Source organism: Brachycentrus maculatus, unplaced genomic scaffold (assembly GCF_059751285.1).
Source record: "Brachycentrus maculatus isolate JH-2025_06_01 unplaced genomic scaffold, ASM5975128v1 h1tg000195l, whole genome shotgun sequence".
Lineage (NCBI taxonomy): Eukaryota > Metazoa > Arthropoda > Insecta > Trichoptera > Brachycentridae > Brachycentrus > Brachycentrus maculatus.
In genome coordinates this window covers 591,776-613,895 of record NW_028280946.1, presented here as the reverse complement: position 1 = coordinate 613,895, position 22,120 = coordinate 591,776, and the positions used below count along the sequence as shown (strand labels likewise).

The following is a 22,120-nucleotide window of genomic DNA, read 5'->3' as shown; positions in this document are numbered from 1 at the left end:
AATTTTGAGCGTGCAAACCGCCTCTCCGGCTCTCGCGAAAGCAAATATTTGCGCGGGGAATATTTGTCCGTTGTATAATTCAAACAGATGCGATATTTGCGGAAGAGCAATCATTTTAATATCGTTTCTCTTGGAGTGGACCACGGCTAATACTTGCGCCGGAAGGTACTTACTTAGATACCTGTAATCGGTTTATAGTGTAGAGACCTCGAATTACTCATATTTAATTTAATAGCAATGCATTATGTTATAATGAACGTGCTTACATTATGGCGGTATTTTACAAGGATAAATTGTTTGGATGTTTAAATTATTCATGAGGTGAATTATGAGCGGAAAAACAGAACGAGGACGGCCGCAAAGACTTGGCACGATCAGATTAATCAGAACCTAAAATCTGGTGGTGTCAAAAGTCTGCGTAATCGGAGGGCATGTATGACTAGATGTATGGATATGAAGGAGGTGAGGAGTGTATGTCAGAACAGAAGAGTGTGACATTCCATCCTTTCTGTCTACCCCTGCGGGGAAACGGCGTGATGGTAATAGTAGTAGATAGAATATGTTGTACCAACAAAATTACCAGTTGTGTATGTTGCATATGAAAAATTCATTTCAACTATTAGTTATTTTCCTGTCAGTGAATTAATAAAAAAAATTCTCTCGAGAGGAATATCGAATTAATAATATTTACCTAGATATAAAACAATTTAAAGTTTCCCTTTGTATTTCTTAAAATTTCAAATATTTTCATGATTAATATCTTTAAAAATTCACTTATCGGAAAACAACATTTTCGTAAATTAGCATCATCATTACGTACTAAAACCTAAAAATGGTGACTGACCGGAGCCATTTCGTCGTAACGTAACACGTTACGATGCGAGCATTCATGCAGTCAGTACAGCGAGCCGAGCGCTCTATCCATAGTTTCGGATGTTCGCTGATGCTCGCCGCGAACTATGTTACGACGTTACGTTAAGACTATATGCTCCGGTCAGTCACCATTCTAACATGCATGATTAATTTACCTACGAATATAATTTTTTCAGACCTCTTTTTTTGTCTTATCCGCATTTAATTGATTTTTGATAAAAAAATCTGACTAAAGTAATAAATACGCATAAATAATTAAACACTTAATAAATACCAGGTTTCAGTATTTTGAAGGATCTAGTATTCATTTTACGCCCTCTTATCCGGACCAAATAGAATAGGCAAATTCACAAAGTTGTTTTTAATCACTCCATTACTAAAATCATTAACTTACACAACAATAAATATTTCATGCTTGAACATTTTGTCCGTACTATGATTTTCATAGTCAATAGCCAGTGCTCTAATAACGTAATATAACATTACTTTAGGCTATTCCTATTTTTTTTCTCAAAAATCATTTGTATTCACTCCTCGTTTTTTATTACCTAACGTCCAAGTGACTCTGAAATCTAGCTACGGCTTATGCAACACCGCTTGACTGTCATGCCCCTTCTTAGGCTTCAACTTTATAAGTTTCATAGCCTATACCTACTCGTGAGTGGATTTAGTCTTTATGTTTAAAGTTACTAAAATATAATGTAATTTATTAGTGAATATTTCTAGACAAAAACACTTCACTCCCTCAATTTCTATTCACCCCATTTATAGTAAGCTAATACTTATGAGCGGTAGGTACTGTTCATAAACTTAGTAGTGTGTACTGTTGCCAACTTCAAAATGCTTATGTTGGTCATTCAAAATGGCGCAAAAGGCGGTTAAAACTTCATAGAAAAAGTCGTTTGATTGTTTTTAACTTTTAACTGTTGTGCCTCGTTTGTCACTGCGGCGTAAAAAGTAAGAAATCAATTATATCATATGTTTAAACACATTCTTCCATTCATATTACGAACCGTATTGATTAATGTTACTCTTTCTCAACTACTAGATTCAAATTTGACAAAGCCGTTTTTAATTTTAGATGCCGAAGTGACCTGATTTTCAATATGCGCTCTTTGCGAAGTCATCGTCCAACTGAGCCTTCTATTTGTAAAACAGTGCTAAGTGTCAAGATAGATGAAAATTCTGGTGTAAAAATGTGTACCAAACGCCCAAAGCCTGCGAAGAATGGAGCACGTAATAAAAGACAGGTTCTTGCTGACAAAACTAACTCGGGTTCAGACAGCGCCTCCGCTTCGACGAGTGTTAGCGATATTACCAAGAATACTGACAGTAGAAGGCCAAAACGGGCCGTCAATTTACCATCTAAGTTTAATGATCACGTATTGAGTCCTGTTTCTAGTAGAAAGAGTATTATCCCCGAGTTTTCTAGCACTCCACTACCCAAAAGCAAAATAAACATTACGACATCACTCGATATAGATTCATCTAAAACTAATGCAGATACTTCATCGAAACGAGTTGCACGTAAAACTGCTTTAGAAACTCCGACATTATCTCCCGTGAAAGTTATTAGCAGGCATAACACCAGAGCCGCTAATAAACAACTTACTCCCGCCAGTGAGAAATCTTCAAAACAAAACTTGAAAGAACAAATCAAAAAGAAAAGCATTGTGCAAAGTATTTGTGAAACGATTAAAGAAATACCAACTCCCAAATCTGTCTCGCCCAAGAAAGTTGCCAATATTGGAATAAAGAACACGACTCCGATATATAAAAAGAAAATAACTTTACTAGAAAAACCTAAAATTCCTACACCCGACAGGTCAGCTCTGTATGAATTTCAATTTGATCCGACTGAAGAACCGACGAAACCGAAAAAAAAGCGAGTCGTTAAAAATCCCAGTGTTAAGAGAAAGAAAAATGTGAAGAATTCTAAAAATGGGGATGCGGCTTTGCACGATCTTATTATACAGTTGAAAAAGATTCAAGACAACCAAAAAATAAAAAATCTTATGAGAATGAAAGCGCGAAATATGGCTTCGACTCAAGTTCAACCGACTACAACTCAACAGACTGCAGCGCAACCGGGTCCTACCCAACCGACTCTCGTCGAACCAACGCCGACACCTGATAATATTCAAAATGAAAGTAATATAATTCCAGTAAATGTTTCTGAACACGCCGGACACGGTTTATCTCCTATTCCCAAAGCCAGGTTTTGTTACTCGCCTCGGCCATCCTCGCCCATGGAGCTGGGAATAAACGATGACCCTCATGATGATGGTCTTCCGGAAGACAACAGCGAATCTTCCAACCCCCCGGACATCCGCAGCGTCAGCTGCTTCTCCGACGCTCCGGCCGCCAGCAGCAGCATGATCCAGAGATCGGCGCAAAAACCCGCCGCCAGCCCGTGGAGAGTCAATTACGACAACGAAGTCAGGAAATGGCCGTGCAACTTTTACGTGAAGGCTTCCATGACGCCATCCTATGAAAGAGACACGTTCCACGTTATAGGTTTAGATGACAACAAGAGATTCGGAGAACGGAGTGTTCCCGAACGACCTACTAAATATGTCAACGATTCAAAGACTTCCAGTTTCAAACAGACTAGTATTTTGTCCTTCTACGAGGAAACGATGAAAAAACATACAAAAAAGCGGCCCCATTCTCCTAAGAAACCTAAAGAACCGTACAACTTTGACGATCTCACTCCACCCAGCCCAATAAAAGACTCGAGTGTAAAGGATTCTTCGTCGGAAGAAGTTGCACAAGTCAGTCCTGTAAAAGCAAAAGAAAAGCCAACGGTTGATAACTGCTTCGGATTTGAAGATTCCTCGGAATTCGATCAAGAAAACATATCCCCGGTGAAAATCCGTAAAATTCAAAATATAAACGACGTCCGAGGTGGAACTAAGTCATTGAAAACACGCGGAATATTAAAAGAAATAAGTCCGCCCGTCAACCTGCCTACGAGAGCGACCATCTCGGATGTTTTAAACGTCATCGCCAAGCATAAAGAAGTCATTCCGGAGACTCCAGCAGTGGAGGTTGAGAAAGATGATGAAATTCAGCCGGCAGAAGAACCAATTAATGACAGTGACTCCAGTAATGCGACTGAAGATGATACAGCAATGGATTCTGTAGATAACTCTCAACAAGTGAGTCGTGAAAGTGAATTGGGTCTGTTTGAAGATCCCATGAATGTGGATGAACCCAAAGTTATCCATTACACTAAGGTAAGAATTTTTTTTCTTCAATACAACTAATCTTTTAGGTTTCTTTGAAATTTTGTGTAAACTGATCAAATTCAATATATTTTGCTTTGTAATTTTTATTTGCCTTTTAACTGGTTCTGTATAGTAAATAATTACTTTATTTTACCTTTTATAAATGCACTCTCTTAATTATTTTTAAAAAAATAATTAAAATATTTTGGTGGAATGGCATTTCATGTATTAAAACAACAACTATTATCAGACTGGTCTGATGATGTCGGTGATGACGAATCCTTACCATTGGACAGGTGCCGTGACGTAGTTGGGTAGACGCTCGACTGCGAAATTGGCATTTCGGGTTCAATTCCCGCCAATTGCAAAATTAATTCAAGAATGATTTATTTTTAATTGGTCTGCGTGTTCGCAATGTATTTTACCTTCTATATCCTTAATATCCTACCTGCAAACTTAAAGTAGGGCTTTGCGGGTTATTCCTTTTTAAAAAAAGGCGTTAAAAAACTATAGTTTTTTTTTTGTCATCTCATCAAAGATGAAGAAGAATATAGATGTCTGGGCATTTACGGGGCTGAAGACCGTCATAGGCTGGTTTAAGTGATCACTTTACACGTGTAACATTCACCAATTCTACGCATTATGACAACCACACTTCTCAAATTCTTGGAAGTTCTATATATATGAACCAATTTAGAAACCTTGTTCTTGAATCACTAGAACTTCACTAGAGACATCGGTGAGATGTAAAGAAGCTTTTTATTACGCAGAAACTCTTAAACTCGTAAATGCCCATACTTAAATATTCTTCTTCATCTTTGATAAGATGTCAAAAAATAATATGAAAATAACTCCTGTAATTGGAGATAATCCAGATTTTGTGGACAAGTATTTGGACACACTCAAAATGTTGTAACTATATAGTTGTTGTTTTATTATATAGTCAAAATATCCAATTGCCAGATTACTTGCTTTCAATTTGTTAACTCTGTTATCATATTAGGTATGGAATAAAATTTTTTGATTAGGTCAATAAAAATTAAAAAAAAAAAAAAACTTTTCAATGATACTCTACTTGCCATCATGTATTGGTTACATGATGGCAAGGACAAAGTAGTCACATTGTAACCAAAATGGCACTTCATCAACCCCTAATGTATCAGATTACTGGATAACAGGAAAGAGTATTTTTCTAGTTATACCACATGGTGCAAATCTTCTTACTAATCACAAAAATGCTTACAATTCTAGCCATCTCGCAAGAGTTATGGAAGGAAGAAAAAGCCTACTGTTACCTTCCTGAGACCTCCTCCAGAGATGTTAGATAACTACCTTAGCGAGGACAAGGAGTCGGATTACATGTCAGATTCCTCTTCATCTAGTAAAGAGAAAACTAAGAAATTGGTTAAGAAGAAAAAGAAACACACTACCAAAAGCAAGAAAGAGGTAACATGTTATTTTTTTAAAAATCATGTGTATTCCTGTAAATTTAACTATCAAAATGATCTTTACGTGTATTAAAACATTGCTGTCGATCGATTTTTTAATCAACTCCGGCCCTAAGGGGGCTTGTGCACTATGCAGAAATTTACCATCCTGCAGTCCAGTTTTGAAAAATAAAAGCACAGCACAAGCACTACGACAGTTTAGTATGATCAAATTAACGCGCAACGTGTTCACGCACCGATCAAGAGCACCGATCCGAAGAAAGATGGACAAAAACACAAACCAATCATCATTTTATCACGCTAACTGAAGTGTCGGACAGTAAAATTCCGTGTAGTGCACAAACGCCCTAATTATACTCAGACAGTCTGTCGCCTGACCCTCAGTGTAATCACAAGCAACCGCAAACCTAATTCCGATCTGTACAATGTTTTTTGACATCTCGCACTCTACCAAAAGTAAGCAAATATAACACATTCAAGAGTCTCCCGCTCTCTACCAACAGTATGTAAAAGACGCTTTTAAGCGTTTCCCACAAACAATGTGATAATGGAAGGCACAGGAGCTCACTGCTTTTTTTTCTTCTTCTTTTTTTGTCCCTATGAACTAGATTTCTCATTTGACATTTATAAATTTCTGGTATCTATCTGACTAATGATTCTGCGGCCGGCTTCACTCCGGCAACACTCGCACCATGACATCACAGGCAGTATAAAAGCGACGAACAATGTCATTTCAATCTTTCTTTTATCGCTGTCAGAGTGCGGTGTGCAGAGCTACAACTAAAAAATTATATTTTTCTCATGTGTTTGAAATCACACATTCCTTTTTTATACAGATTTTTCTTTTTTCTGAGTCTACAGGTTGGAACATTGAATTTTATTTGTCCAAGTTATAAGCGTTAAATATTTTGAAATGAGTGAATGTTCTTGCAGATTAGAGATTTTTAATACATATTGACTCGATTATTACTCTATAAGAATTTTAAGACCAGAATCTTTCAAATATTAATATGTATGTTGTCTAATCTTACAGGAAAAAGAAGTTGAAGAGTGGGCTGCTGGCTTTAATTCAATGCTAGAAGAGGTGGATGACTTTGCATTGTGCATTGAGTAACTCTATTGCAAATAATGCCATGAAAAAAATTGTGCAACACTTGACTATAAGACAATATGCTTAGTAATATATCTATTTTATATTTATATACAGTGAAACCTCTATCTATCGTTTTTAAAGGAACCTATTCAAATAAACTATGAATGCGGGATTAAGAGGTCAATACACAAGTATATACGACCGAGTAAAGATACCGTCTTCCCAATCTGCATAACCATTCGTAGGCTAGAATTCTAAGAAGAATACAGGTTTCAGATGCAAATGTATTTATTAAAAAAAAATACAAACCTGAATAGAATTTTTAAAAAAAACTAAAGTTTGTTGATAAAAAATTGTTTTTTAACTGTTTTATTTTCGTAAGTTAATAGTATATTTTCGGCTTTGCAAATAGTATTTTTTTTCAGCATCGGTTATTGAATGTGCGTTGTAGACAGTTTTCTTTCAAAGTGTGCATGCTTCAGGAAATGCAGGTACAGGCAGCGGCTCCTTTTCATCAATATCGACCTCTCCTGCTATCAGTTGCACGAGCTTTAGATAGTTTCTATCCCATACGTTGCTTGTTGAATGTAAGAAAATTGAAAAGAATGTAAAAAAACAGACAAAATGCATCAAATATGCAGCTTAATTCGAACGATAAAGGCGGTAAATGGTGATAGAGAAACGATCAATGCGGTTTAGTTTAGTATAAAATGAATTCGGGGTAGATGAAATAAACGGCACATCCGGGAAAACGATTATTCGAGAAACGATAGACAGAGGTTTCACTGTATACATAACATACTTCTGGGCTGGCCATGAAGAAGTGACATATTTTTAATTGTTTTTCTATTGATGTAATTGCTGTCAATGGTACCTGATATATACCTGAGGGAGGGTGTCAAATCTGCCATAAACTTACCATGTAGGTACTAAACGTTAGAACTGAATCGATGGATCTGATTTTTTTATTTAAAATATTAAAACATTAACACATAAATAAGTTCTTCTAACCATCTAAGACCAAGTAATAAATGTTTTCATAAATTGATTCGGCAGTAACTTTGGGGCAAAATCTATCCATTTTTAATTTAAGTTAGTAAATACCACTATCATTTGATGCGGAATGCATCGAAACATGTGTCAGGATAGATTTGAAGAAATAGTGGTATTTACTAAGTAAAATTTAAATTAACAATGAAACGTTTTCACTATATTCGTTTGATGGTGCAGTGAGGTCTATCAGCGTATGCCACATTTTAAAAATAAATGCAGTTATCGCTGTATGAGATTTTTCATTAAAAACAATTGATTCATTAAATTCAACATCAAACATCCCTTACTTGGTTTTAAAATTGGAGAGCCAAACTTTTTCATATTGTGCCATTTATGTTTTAATAATATAATAAATAAATTAGAAAGAAATAAAATATCTAATATATTTTTTTAAATCTGATTAAACATAATGAGAGAGATCCGTACACATCAAAAATTTGAATTTTAAATAGCCCCATACTTTTTTACAGAATTTTTGAGGCCAGAAATATAAATCGTTTTGTTATTAAGTGTAATAATTATGAATGTTAAAAATTAACGGTTTCTTTTTTGAATAAAAAGGAATAACCTAAAAGCTTCTATTTTTAGAGGCTTGTTGCGGGTAGGATAGTAAGGATAGGGAAGGTACATTTTGCGATTGGCGAGAATCGACCCCGCAATGTCAGTTTTGCAGTTGAACGTCAACGCAACTCGGCTGTCCAAACTTAAAACACAGCTTACTGTGTTTTAAGTTTGGACAGCCGAGGATATTTTTTATCCCTTAGGATATTTTTTTGTATTACGCTTTTTTTGCATTTTTGGACTTTGTAGAATCTACTTAGTCCAAAAATGCAAAAAAACGTGAGACAAAAAAAATGTGTTTTGAGTTTAGACAGCCGAACTATGCCGTGGCACCATAAATAAAAGTAACATTTTAATGTCAAATATTTTTTTAATATAAATATTATTTTAAGAACTATGATTAATTTGCTCAAGATCGTTGGCACTCTCCCCTCGTCAACTGAAGCTCTCATTATTTAGGTTTAAAAGGATTTAAACTCTAAAATGGTAATTGTCCATTCCTCTTTTATGTTCACACTCTTAAAATACCAACCAATAGATCTCATTAATTGAATCAATATATTTTTAAAGTTAAGTACACTAGAAGCTCAGTAATTCGAAATTGACGGATTCAAAATTTGCAAAAATAATTTCATCTCCGTCTACTAATGGAATCGTTTGTTCGGTATCCATCTGTGGGTATCTGTAACTAAAGGATTTACAGCAGCTATCAATGCAGTCCGCCTCCATAGTGTAGTGGTTAGCGCGCTAGGCTACCATGCTGGTTCGATTCCCAAGAGTGTCAAAACAAATATTAGTGATTTTTCAGTCTGATATTTATTTAATATCACCCTGGACTGGTACCCGAAGCGCAGGGCTGATCACATTTCCTCCGTGTATTTAACTATCAAGATAACACTGCTTGTATACAATGCAGTGCCCTATGCACCATTGGGTGCAGATAAGGGGTTAGAAGAAGAAAAAACGTTATAACAGAAAGGGTAGTTCCTGGTTCCAAGTAAACAGTTAAATTCCCCAATTCCTCCTTCACTTACGGATAGGCGTCGACACGACGCGTGCCGCAATCTGTCAGTTGAGTTAGCGGGGTAGTTAGATAATTTTCCCAACTTCTAAATTCTTTATAGTTTTATATTCAAAATCAATTTGGTCCCATTTTATTTATAAATTCAGCCAAAATATGGTTTCTGTTATGCACATACTTAGGAAGTGGATCAGACTTTGGATTATTACAAATAGGTATTACTAAGTAGTTCCAAGTGAGATACTGATTTCTAGGAGAGACAAATCTAAAATGCCCTTGCCAGACTATACGGGTATGTACACGATTGCGGCTATGTTGTTTTCACCCATGTACCACCAACATACCCACATTCCTTACAATTTCCAATCACAGTGTACTTAATTGTATTGGAATTATAGACAGTTTTGTAAGAACACACCGTTGAAGTGACAAGAATTTTGAAATATCACTTTAATTATAGCAAAATTTGAATTATCATTCTTCGAATTAAAGAGCTTTTACTGTACTAATATTTTATGTGTATCAAGCTCTTTTTGGGTCATAATAATTGCATTTATTTTATATACCTATATTTTTTTTAAGTACAAATATATTATATAAAAAAACTGTTTTTAAACTGGTACAAATAATTTTTTACTATTTTTATGTTGTAATAATGGTAACATGTTTATAGTATTTTTTGTAAACTAATTTAACTATGTTTAATTTGCCATTCGATTGTAAATATTATACAAAGTAATGATAATACTGCATCAATCCGGTAAACCGCCCAATACACCGCATGTAAGGGTGATTTAAATAAATTATCACAACTCGGATCTCTCCTATGTTCAAGGCCATCAGAAGTGTTTTTCATCACTTCAAAATTTGGATATTTGTATTACTTTTTTTCAAATTAAATTAAACATGTAAAAAAAAAATTACTAGCCATTTTACAATATCGCTCACTCCTTTCAAGAACGTCATAAATCAAAATTCGTAAATTTTCAGTTGTGCATGTTTTCGGAATGCCCAGAAAATTTACTATATCTCAGCAGAAGCGGCATATTTTTAACTTAATATTTACCCGCCACAGGACAGAAAGTGTTGTTTTTGCATTTTGAAGAAAAGGTATTGTTTAATTATTTTTTTAAATAAACTAAATATTTTTCAAATGGAGAAAAAACCTTCAGGTTTTACTTAAAAAGATCTGTTACACAGTAAAAAGTTCAGTAAGTGGTTTGATATTTATTTTTAATACATTGTATTATATTTTTAAACTTTAAAAACGTTCTGAAAAATCGAGTTTTTTGATTTATGTCGTTCTTGAAAGGAGTGAGCGATATGTCAATTTATTTTGATAATATTACTTTTAAATCAAAAAGTTTTATAGCTTTGCATATTTCATCACATAGGTGTTTATTTTTAAAATACACATATCATGTTATGAATACCTTATATCACAATGTATGAAGCCATAATGGTGTACCTTTTTAATTTTATAACTAAGTATTTTTGCACATTGTTTTTACGCAACTAAACCATGGCCATTTTTTGTATCTCATTAACTTAAGATTTTAAAATTGATTATATCACTATTTCCATAATATACCGCCATTGTTTGGTGCCATCAAGCTGAACAAATTGTACCTCCATTTGCATTTATTTTTACAATTGTATTTTAATGTGCCAATTTTATTGTATTTTTCAACCAGGAATTAAGACATACTTTTTCGTGTCATTTCTGTTTTTAAATTTTTCAACATGTCATTTAAGAATCGATATACGTCAGTCACCATGTTTTACTTTGCAGAATGAAGTGTAATCTTTTTCGCATCAACTATCTCATAATGTTGTCAGCTGCTTAATGAGATCTTTTCTTGTCATTACTGTGAACGGAAATGTAAAAAGAAACAATAAATGAGATGAACATTTTGACATTAGTCACAAGAGGGTGTTAAATTTAGAGTTATGTTAAAAAATTTTTTTTAAATAATTTAAGTTTAGTTCCATTTCATTGTCCACGCAAGAGCGTGGAATTTAATAGAAGAAGTAAGATAAAATAGGAGTAAGAGAAGTAGGAATCTGAGGGAAATAATAGATTAAAATCTTTCTTTTAGCCAGCTCCTCTTAGTTGCAGTTCATAAATTTGTAGCAATCCAATTGTATATACACACAATTTGCAAACGCTGTATTTTATTATCATAGTACTTCTTATCGGCTTCATAGTACATAAAGTGGTCAGTACATTTAACTTCAATTCCCAATATGGCTAAAATATTAGTGACTTTTTGCCCTAATATTTTTTTAAATATCATCCTATATTGTTACCTGCAACGCAGGACTGACTTTATATAATTTACGATCAATATAAAACTGTGGGATGCAGGGCCATATGCACCATTCGGTGTGGATGAGGGTAAGAAAAAATTTCTAATCGCCATCAATTAGTAAATATTAATTCAAGCTTTTTATATATCGACGGCCCCTACGTAAAGTACTCTATCTGCAAATCTGTTACTTTACAAGAGAGAGCTTAGAAGATTTTTTCAACATTTTTTTTTTTATTAATTAACGGTTTTATCTGAAATTCTAAACTAGTATTATTCATTCAAAAACACGATAAAATAATGTATTAAATCGTTTTAAAACTTTATGCTTTGTCAAAATTAAGTAGTTAGCGTTTGAGGAGTTCAGTTTATTTCGAAAAATCAATGTAGATAGCGTCTTATAAGCTTGAAAACTAGGCGTAATTTATTTTATATATTTTTTTTGTTTGTTTATATTTGTAGATAACGATCAGTTGATAACATACGCCAAATATCTCAAAATATACCAAAATGTAGTTAGAGCACTCATATAATCCATCCATCCGTGATCTTTTAGTGACTTTTTAAAGTGCCATCTTCTACTATACTCTGGAGATTGGCTATTATCTGAACTTTGGGGCTCCGTAACTCAAAACAGGGATGTCGCGTAATGCTCTTTCCGAACCAGTCTCGGAATCTGTCACTGTTTGTCTATAAAATTCTCGACATCAGTTTGCACACCCATATCGCAAAAGCTTCCAGCTATGTATTAAATGTTAAATCAAACACTGATATTTTGAGTCTACGAAGTTGTATTTTACTGTTAAAAAACCACATAAAATTCAATTTTGTGACAATTGTTTCGCCTAGTTGTGGCACTTTAAAACAAATGTAGCTTCCAGCCACTTACTCATCCGTGTCCATGATTTGGTATCACACAGAATTATGGTGAAAACGATTCTTGTGTAGAAATCTCAAGAAAACGCTTGCTTGAAAATCAGTTTTATAAATGCATTTTATGCTTTCTCTATGATACCTGATATCTTTCTGGTCGGCTACCAGGCATCTCAGATATTTATAGAAGTATCCTCGTTCGAGTGGCTGATTTCTGATATACAGAACAGCGGACAGTAAAAACTGATCAACTGTAAGTTGCCCTAATTGATTTGGTAGATTTAGTGACAACCAGACTATAAAAAAGATATGTAGTGTTATTTTTATTTTAGATTTCAGACACTATGCTAAGGAAAGGTCAAATTGAACGCAGGAATATATTTAATTTTTAAGGGAGTTATGCAAACGAAAGAATGTGGATGGGCAGTTTAAGGAAAGGAGTTTTTGCTCTCCTATTCGCTTATTTCACTAACAGCCTTCGAAACAAAGTATTATTTCGGATTCACAATGTGCCAGATTGTCCGATAAAATTTTTTAACGTACATAAACATGTAAAAATTATATCTTTTTTTAAATATTTTTTTGGTGGATTTTTTAGTGAATGATAAAAAACTACTGCATCGACAAGAGCCTAGCTCTTAAATTTAAGATCGCGATTCTTCTCAATTGTTTATATTATGTAAATACAATTTAAATCAATATTTCAATTCGTACTGCTGTAAGTTTGTATAATATTGTCTTTTTTTTAATTTTCATTGTTAGTGAACTATGTATATGTATATCATTAGTTTTAATGTGATTTTAGTATTTTTTTCTCAAATGCATTTGCATACATTATTCGTAATTTAATGTGGATGTCGAGATTAACTTTTTTCATTTTTATAATTTTAAGATTATTGTGTAAGTTTGTTTAAAGAAAGAAAACCCTAAAGGGGTGCTAATACCTAAATAAATCGCCTAAGGCAGAAATGGTATTAACTGATTCAAATACACCACTTAAAGGACCATTTTTGACATATTGAATTGTGTGAAACCACGGAATTCGACACTAAATCAAAACTACCATATTTTATGTTTGTTATGTACAAAATACAGAGAATTAAAAAATAAGATTTTCAGTCATAAAAATAACGAGAATTTTAGCCTGTTTGTCAAGATGAAAACTATTGGGTTATTAGTGAGGAGACTTTAGAATAAAAAACTTGCCAGTATGCCAACTTTATAGCCTCTGGACTGCGGATGGAAGGAGATAGTTTAGGAGATTATCTAGATCAGGGATGTAAACTAATTTGGCAAATAGGTTAACACCTTCCTTAGTACACGCTGGCAATTCAATTTGATGAATCGACGGATTAATACATAAAGTGGCCAATTCCACTTAGGCAATCTCAAGGAGATTAAAAATGTAAAAATTTAATCAAAGGGTGAAATTTAGTAATATTTCGAAAACCATGCATGAACATTTGCATTTAACAATATACAGCCGAACTTCCATACAAAAAATTTGCAAATCGCACTACAAAAGTTTGTTATGAAGATAATTATTTAATTTACTTAAGCTAGAATGTATGGGTATCCAACCTTTTAGTTAGCCACTGGTGCTACTTTTCTTTTCCTAATAACCATTACTTTGCCCTGATTTTTCATTTATTCCATCAAATATATTCCACTCCTATAGATTGCTTTTAATATCACTCTCGGCGTTTAGCTGAATCGCAGGACTTGCCTTTACGTAATCAACAATCAAAATACATTGGGTGCGGATGAAGGTTAGGAGAAAAAGAAGAATATATGAGTGCAGGCCAGATTGCTTTGATGTAATTAACAATCAAGTTAACAGTATTAATCCAGTGCAGTGCCCTATGTTCCATTGAAATCGGAGAATTCTGCTTGATGGGCAAATGAATACATTTTACTATATGCTGTTTACAGCTTTATACATAAATCCCTAAGGGAGTTGAACACTTAATAGATTAAGCCAATATGATTGTGATTTTAGTATTGTTTGGCATGTCCATATCAAAAGCTTTACTATCTCTGATCTTTTTATTATTGGATTGTAAATATTATGAACAAAAGTGAACAATAAATATCTTACATGTATTTATAATGATAAGTCCTTGTGAACAAATTTATGACTATTTTATCTTAGAAGTTTATACTTGCTTTTATTTTTAATTAAGCTTGTACATTATAATTTTTTTTCAAATAAATATTTATATTTATTTCTGTTTTATTTATTTTAATAGGATACAAAATTGTTTTTCTTCCTTTTATTTTTATACTTCTAACCTTTTGTTAATTTCTGATTTGTGACCAGATTAAAGTAATATTTTAATTTTACTTTTTATATTACAAGGATTGACCCGGTCACTTTTTGCAGTATGCTCACAATATTAGTGTTCTTATGATATTGTTCATTTGTAATAACATCACATCTAAACAAATTCAGAGGATGCTTTTGAATCATTTATTTTACTTGCTAAGTAGTCATATCAGTTTATTTGTAAATAATTTGATGGAGTAAAGTCTTGACAATATCGCATAGTTGGCTTTCTCCAGACCACTTAGCCTCACGAATGTTTGAAGACGGTTAATAATAAACTAGGATAATTTATATAGCGACTTTTTCGTAAAATACTACATACCTCAAAGGCGCTTCACTGTGATGGAATTGGGGAAAAGGAGATAGTGGAAATGATTTAGAAAACGAATGCATTTTTAGTTTTTTTTTAAGATCATCTCACTCTTGACTATTTATAACTACTGGTGGAAGAGCATTCCACGTCATCAGTCCCGCAACAGCAAAGCCACGCTCGCCAATTTAGTGCACTGGTAAGATCACTTTACCCGTGCTGTTATTGTAGCCGATTGAAGCGTGAGACATCTATCAACCAATTTGTCCGGAATACACAGATCTTTTAGATACTCTGGAGCCATATTATGTATACATGATTAGACTCTTAGAGAGTTTATACTCAACCCTTTCAGCGGAGTGTAATCAGTGCAGGTGATGACTTGTGGGGTGATGTGACTGAATTTAAAAATTTAAAAAAAAAAACTCGCTACACTCGCTAAGGCCGATTTTCATCATTTTATTGTATAATAGACACGTGTATATACCATTACAATGATCACTTATAGATACTACAAACATATTTATCAATCGACGGGCAGCTTCAACTAGCAGATGTTGCGAATTCTTTTAATTTGCCTTATCCGAATAAACATGTTTAGCTGATTCGAGTCTCAAGGGAGAGATTAGAATCTAAGAACACACCAATTCGACAGCCGGGGAAGCGGCTTGATTTGGGTGGTGTGGTGTTATCAATTAAATCCTGTCATTTAGGTGTGGCTACCCAGAAATGTTTTGTTTTGGACGGGTTCAATGTCATGTTAACTGTGCAACAGACAATTGACATAATTATGCAAGTAAAATAATAAAAATATATATTTTGTCAAACATTTATTTCACATTTAATAATACAATGCTTAAGATACAAAGAAAAAATGCGGTATAAAAAATTAAGTTCTCAATTATTGTGAGCATTATTTTAATGCATTATTGCTCCATGACAGATTTTACAGGGAATGTCAGCAGAAAAAATTAAATTATCAAATCACAAATATGGTATTTCTTAATAGAAAGATCCAGAAAATTGGTAAAAATATGTTTAACCCAGTACTCTTTTTGTAAATAACCCAGTTACAAATAACTTATAGATAATACAAACGGAATGAATTAAAAGTTTTACTACTTTGTCAAAACAAAGTAGTAAAACTTTTAATTCATCAGTGAAAGATAAACTTGGGTCTTAGGGCGTTTGTCCACTACACGGAATTCTACCATCCAGCATGTCAGTTAGCGTTTTAAAACGATGATTGGCTTGTGCTTTTGTCTATCTTTTTTCGGATCGGTGCGTGAACACGTTGCGCGTTAATTCGATCACGCTTAACTGTCGTAGTCGCTTTCATTTTTCAAAACCGGACTGCCGCACGGTCAAATTCGTGGTAGTGGACAAGCGCCCTTAGCGATGCAAATCACTGTGCATAGAAACCTAATTTTTTGCCCAATACACCATTTATAAAAAGAAAGCATTTTCCACTGTTGAAAATTAAAAATACTCTTTTTTAAATGGTCGGTATAATTGTCTATAACAAAGAGTCGGGCGACATTATGTCAACAAGGCCTATATAAAATTAAAATGTACAAGAAAGTTTTGCAATTCAACATATGACTACAAAATACTAGTATGCGTGTTAACAATTATAATACTTATATTCATTCTTCTTCATTCTACCAGAGATTGAAGTAAAATAATAATAATATATGTAACGTCAAAATTTATTGTTCTGTAACAATATTATTGCTTTCTGTATTTTGTTTATTAACAGAACTTAAGAGAACTTCAACGACGGTGATTTCTTCTGCTGGACACTTTTCTTTGCTTGTTGGATTTTCAACTTTTTCTGGTGATTTAACATTTTCAGCTTCTAAAGCTTCCCTTTTCTTCTTAGTTTCGGGATCCTCCAAAAACTCTTCCCATTTGCCGAGTCTTTTATTTAAGTCTGCGTCTGTTTCCTCCATTTTGTACCTGGACTTTCCGTCCCAGATTTCAGCTTTGAGTTGACGCTTCCCGAACCACCTTCCGTTTATCAGCTTCACCACATTATCTGCCTCTTCCGGTTCACTCATCGTGACTTGGGCGACTCCCTCTGGATGCCTGTCATAAAGAACAACCTTTTTCACATCGCCGCATTTTGAGCATTCCTCTCTCAAGTCCTGTTGGAACTCTAAAATCAAGTGCACTTCCGTGTCAAATATGGCCGGTTCAAAAACGTTTTTTATTATGACAACCTTTTCGTGTTTAGAGCGTTCTCCCCTGAACTTTTCCGGACGCCAGTCGAAAAGTTTCTCCTGCATTTTCTTTATCTTTTCCTTGTCTTTCCTCCTTTTCTTCTTAGGTTTTAAAGTAGGGTCGTATTCCCCTTTCATTTGAAATTGGGCTTTTTGGACTTGTATTCTGTGATTTCTTATTGTCGAACCGTCTAGAATATTCAACGCTAGCTCGACTGACTCTATTTTTATGTACGTACAAAGAGCATCACCTTTGAGTTGTTTGGAATTGGGTTTCGTGTACAGTTTGATTTTCATCTTTTGTGTTGTGGGATCTCTCATCACTAGGCCACATTTCTGCATCGTGTCCACAAACTCTTCCTCCGTTATATCCAAGGGGAGATTTGAAACATACACATTTGTGTTTTGTTCTTCGGAAACATCAAACCATTTGGGCGGTTCTGGGGGAGCTTTTCGTTTAGCATTCTGAGCTGCAGCTTCTTCATCTTTGGTATCAGTATCCTCGACCTTCTCTGGAGTAGTATTGTCAACAAATCCATACGACATCTGGTAATGAGCCAGGAATTCGTCATCGACTTTAGGAAACCAAGCGTTTTTTTGTATATCCCAGACATAGACACAGCCATCTTTATCCGTGTATGTATGTGTATCATTTTCAAAGCCTCTTTTACCGGTGTCTTCTGTGGTAGTTTCTGAATCAATGGGAATATTTTCAGCATCTTTGGTTCTCGCAGTCCACTCATTCAGATCTGTAGACCAAGTATACTCGTATTTAGTTACTGGATCAGTATAAATAGCTACTTCCCCTTCATAATGAATATGTTCCGCGTAATTTTCTATTGATTTATCTTTATCGGAAATCTGTTCTTGATCAAGCGATACTTGTTTTTTGTTTGAATCATTTTCGTTAGTATTATCATTCACCTCAACGCTATCTGTAGCATCAGAAGTCTTTTCCTCGATCGACCCAGGCTTTTGCTCTTGTGAGCATTCTAGATCATCGGTTTTGTCTATTATATTTCGTTCCAAATCTACCGAATTTTTATCAGAGGATTCCACTTTTAATGGAGAATCAGAAGCACTTTTGATTGCAATATTTAGTTTTTCCACCTGTCTTAGTTTTTCCGACGTTTCATCAGTTAGCTTGATTTTAAAACCAATTTTTGACGGTTTATCTGCCATTTTGAAATGGAATTAAGAATTTTTCATCCCAACATTTACAACTAAATTAAAAGCGAGAAATACGCAAAGAGACAACATTTAACGCAAATATAACCACAAAATGAACGGACGTTATTTTCTTCAATTTTTTTTCATGAAAATGTCAAAACATACCATAGAGCCAAACATCTATTTTGCCTTTGTAAAGTTGCGTTCTAAAACTCAGAGTGATCATACGGATCATAAAAAATACAATTTACTTGATATATTGCATAACCTGGGTGTTTAAATATTACATTAAAAAAAATCGTTTTTCTTCTTAAAATTTTCACTTTTAGGCGCGCAGATCATTTGTTCGTTATCAGACAAAAAAAAAACAACGACGGGTTTCTACAAAGCCTAACCTTTCTTTAGAAAAATATATTTTACTATTTTGTGTTGTAAAAGAATTCCTTCGGAACAATGAAACAGACCCATTAATGTTTATGATGGGCAATTAAGGGAAGTTCGGCTATTTGCAATGAATACGTTTCAGCGTAGCGACAACGTGTTCATTTCGTTGTTAGAAAAATCGGCTTTTTTCGGCGTTCGCGTCTAAAGGTCGTTAAACGGGCCGACTCAAGGCTACGACAATATATCATGCCGCTTTTGTAACTACCCTTTCACCGCCTCCCCGCAGTGGAATACTGAGAGAGGATAGAACGCCACACTACATTGCCTAATTTCCTCCATCTTTCCTTGTACTTGTCCATAAGGCACTCCCATATGTACTGGCAATACATATCTTAAGGAGCTGTGTATTCCAGATGAATTGGTTGATAGACGTCTCACGCTTCGATCGGCTACAACATCTGCAATGGGCAAAGTTATCTTACCAGCTCGCAACCAACGCACTAAATTTGGCGAGCGTGCCTTTGCTGTTGCAGGACCGACGGCGTGGAATGCTTTTCCACCAATGGTTAGAAATAGTGAGAGTGAGATGATCTTTAGAAAAAGACTAAAAACACATTTGTTTGCTAAATCATTTCCACCATAATATTTTCCACAATTCATTCACCGTTAAGCGCCCTTGAGGTATTTTTTTTACGACAATGGCGCTATATAAGCTATCCAAATTTATTATTATTATTATTATTATATGGATGTATAAATAATAAATATTAATATAAATATATATATATATATATATATATATATATATAAACTACACGCTTTAAGTTCCATTTAGGAAACTTGAAATAGCAATGAAAATTAAAAATTAAACTTTACATTAAAATCAACCTTGCCAGGAATCGAACCTGAACTTCGAGTGGTTGACAAACGCGTCAACCACTACTCTGAAAGGAGTCTCTATTAATTCATTATTTTATGTAATAATTATAAGTTAAAGTTATTGTAATCAGTTAAATTAAGAATCTGTTAGTTAATAATAAGTCATATTATAATTTACTTTGTTAACTTTTAATTAGTTGTTACGAATAACCAGTTACATTGGAATTTAGTTCAAAAGTAATTAAGCTTTAGAGCAGTGATTCCCAAAGTGGTCTATATCGACCCCCTGGGGTCTATGACAACTTGCAAGGGGTCTATGTTTTAATTTGAATTTAAAATATAAATGTATAAAACCTAACATGTGTGGTTCAAAGTGAGTAACACTACATATACCGGCTGTCAAAAATACATTTGAAGTTAATGAATTTGATAAAAATCAATATCAGGTAAGGCAAGGGGTCTACGAGATAAGAGTTTGGGAACCTCTGCTTTAGAGCAAGTAAGCCACTATAAGATTCCTTCTTAAGTTTACTAGTAGGTACGTAGATTAAAAGTGCGAAAGAGACTAGTATTAACTAGGGTAAGGAGTAAGCGATAGGGGTAGTACGACCCTCTTTCTCCAACAACAGTACGGCCTAGGAGGGGTAGGTCGCGAGCTGAAGACGCCTCACCCCCAGTCGACGCCAATTCCCGGACCGCGCAGGTCGCGACGCGCACGCCATCGAGCTCCATCCGAGCCCCAAGCTCGGCACTTAGTCAGTCAGCCAAGTGCTCAGCCGCGAGTAGAAATCGTGTGAAGTGCCGCCACGACATAATGTAGCCAGCACTACATAGCATCCAAGGCCGCCTTCCCGCAAGGTGCCGTCTTCATCTGAGGATCTAGGATCCTCATCTAGGACGTCCGCCGTCCACCCAAGAACACTAGATTCCTACCCCTCCAGGGACACCAGATTCCTGCATCTCGAGGACCACCCAGCTTTCCAGCTGCGGGCCGTCACATTATCGGAACGCAACGATCGCTTAGTCTACCAGCTGGTTGTCGTCAACGGGACCAACCCCGGGAGCCGCGCAAGGCTCTAATCATGGACCACTCTCAAATCTTCGCATAGTGCCCCGTCAAGTGAAAATCTGTGTAAGACTTGAGTGATATCACTATGATACTTGAGTGATATCAAAAACAGTCCTGATGTCACCATCAGGACTGTTTTTGAGGACTTTTCGTTACAAGTTTTTGTAATCTAGGGTAAGTCATTTTAATAATATGTAATGACTTAAGTACCTACCTACTATGTATTGTATTTTGGCACACCGGTTGATCTATGGTAACCATAGATATTGAAATAAAATGGTAGATATGTATTGAGGATATGCTGTTCTGAAGCAATAGGGTAAACAAGAGTATTATCAAACCACCCAATTTATTTACACTATATGCTGATTTCAAATGCGAATACATATTATACGACATTCCACACATTGGAATTTCGATTATCCATTATTAGCACTAATGATTTTGCTGGTTCAGTTAACACATGCACATCATTTTCGGGACCGATTTTCCGACTATTTTGCAATACAATTGATTGATTTAATATATCAAAAAAATTAAGCTTTTTACTTAATTAAAATAAGTTATTTTATCATGTCTAATAAAAAATAAATAAATATAAATATATTAGAATATAAAATCACTAATATTAAAGTGTAATTTATTTAATATTACTGGTCTGGTAATATTAAATAAATTACTCTGGACTGGTCCCTGAAGCACAGGAGTGATCACCTTACCTTCATATAATTGATAAAGATAACATTGTGTTAATACGATGCAGTGTCCTATGCACCATTGGGTGCGGATAAGTGTTAGAGAGAGAGAATAAAAAATTAAGTTTCAGTAAAAATTAAGTGTTCAGTTCTCAAAATATGTAGAGTGATAGTATTATCACTTTAGATATTTTGAAGAACGCATCAAGGAAAGGTGATCAGCTCTCCGCTTAGGTACCAGTCCAGGGTAATATTGAATAAATATTAGAGTTAAAAAAATCACTTATATTTGTTTGACCCCCCCGCTGGGAATCGAACCCGAGACCTCCAGAATGGTAGCCGAGTGTGCTGACCATTACGGAGAAATTACAGTATTGTACCTCACCGGGGAGCTGATCACCTTTCCTTGATGTGCTAACGATCAAGATAACACTGCGTTTATATGATGCAGTGCCCTATGCACCAATGGGGTGCGGATGAGGGTTTGAAGAATAAAAAATTAAGTCTAAATTCTGTATGGTAAGTGTTCAGTACTTCAAAATATCTAGGGTGACAATACTGTAATTTTTTCAAAGAAATAGTTGACTACACGTTCATTTATACA

At 34.6% G+C, this 22,120-nt stretch overlaps 2 protein-coding genes across 3 annotated transcripts; one reads left to right on the top strand and one right to left on the bottom strand.

The window, feature by feature from the left end:
• Window positions 1-1,773: 1,773 nt before the first annotated feature.
• LOC148307695 (uncharacterized) lies at window positions 1,774-11,996 on the top strand. Of its 2 annotated transcripts, none has more exons than XM_088262996.1 (4): window positions 1,774-1,830; window positions 1,955-4,112; window positions 5,355-5,549; window positions 6,585-11,996. In XM_088262996.1, exons 2-4 carry the CDS (start codon window positions 1,980-1,982, stop codon window positions 6,663-6,665), a joined length of 2,409 nt encoding a protein of 802 aa, XP_088119122.1. In that variant the 5' UTR covers window positions 1,774-1,830; window positions 1,955-1,979; the 3' UTR covers window positions 6,666-11,996. The 2 variants fall into 2 exon arrangements, with proteins under 2 accessions (XP_088119122.1, XP_088119123.1); XM_088262997.1 differs by having other exon boundaries at window positions 1,939-4,112.
• Window positions 11,997-15,812: 3,816 nt separating this feature from the next.
• LOC148307694 (17S U2 SnRNP complex component HTATSF1-like) lies at window positions 15,813-18,640 on the bottom strand. Its single transcript, XM_088262986.1, has one exon. The coding sequence runs from the start codon at window positions 18,499-18,501 to the stop codon at window positions 16,807-16,809; it is 1,695 nt and encodes a 564-aa protein (XP_088119112.1). The 5' UTR covers window positions 18,502-18,640; the 3' UTR covers window positions 15,813-16,806.
• Between the last annotated feature and the right edge of the window lie 3,480 nt (window positions 18,641-22,120).

Coding starts and splice junctions, on each gene's coding strand:
- LOC148307695 (XM_088262996.1), top strand. CDS start 1,980: ATGCGCTCTTTGCGAAGTCATCGTCCAACTGAGCCTTCTATTTGTAAA. Junction 4,113..5,354: donor AAGTTATCCATTACACTAAG/GTAAGAATTTTT, acceptor TTACAATTCTAG/CCATCTCGCAAGAGTTATGG. Junction 5,550..6,584: donor CTACCAAAAGCAAGAAAGAG/GTAACATGTTAT, acceptor CTAATCTTACAG/GAAAAAGAAGTTGAAGAGTG.
- LOC148307694 (XM_088262986.1), bottom strand. CDS start 18,501: ATGGCAGATAAACCGTCAAAAATTGGTTTTAAAATCAAGCTAACTGAT.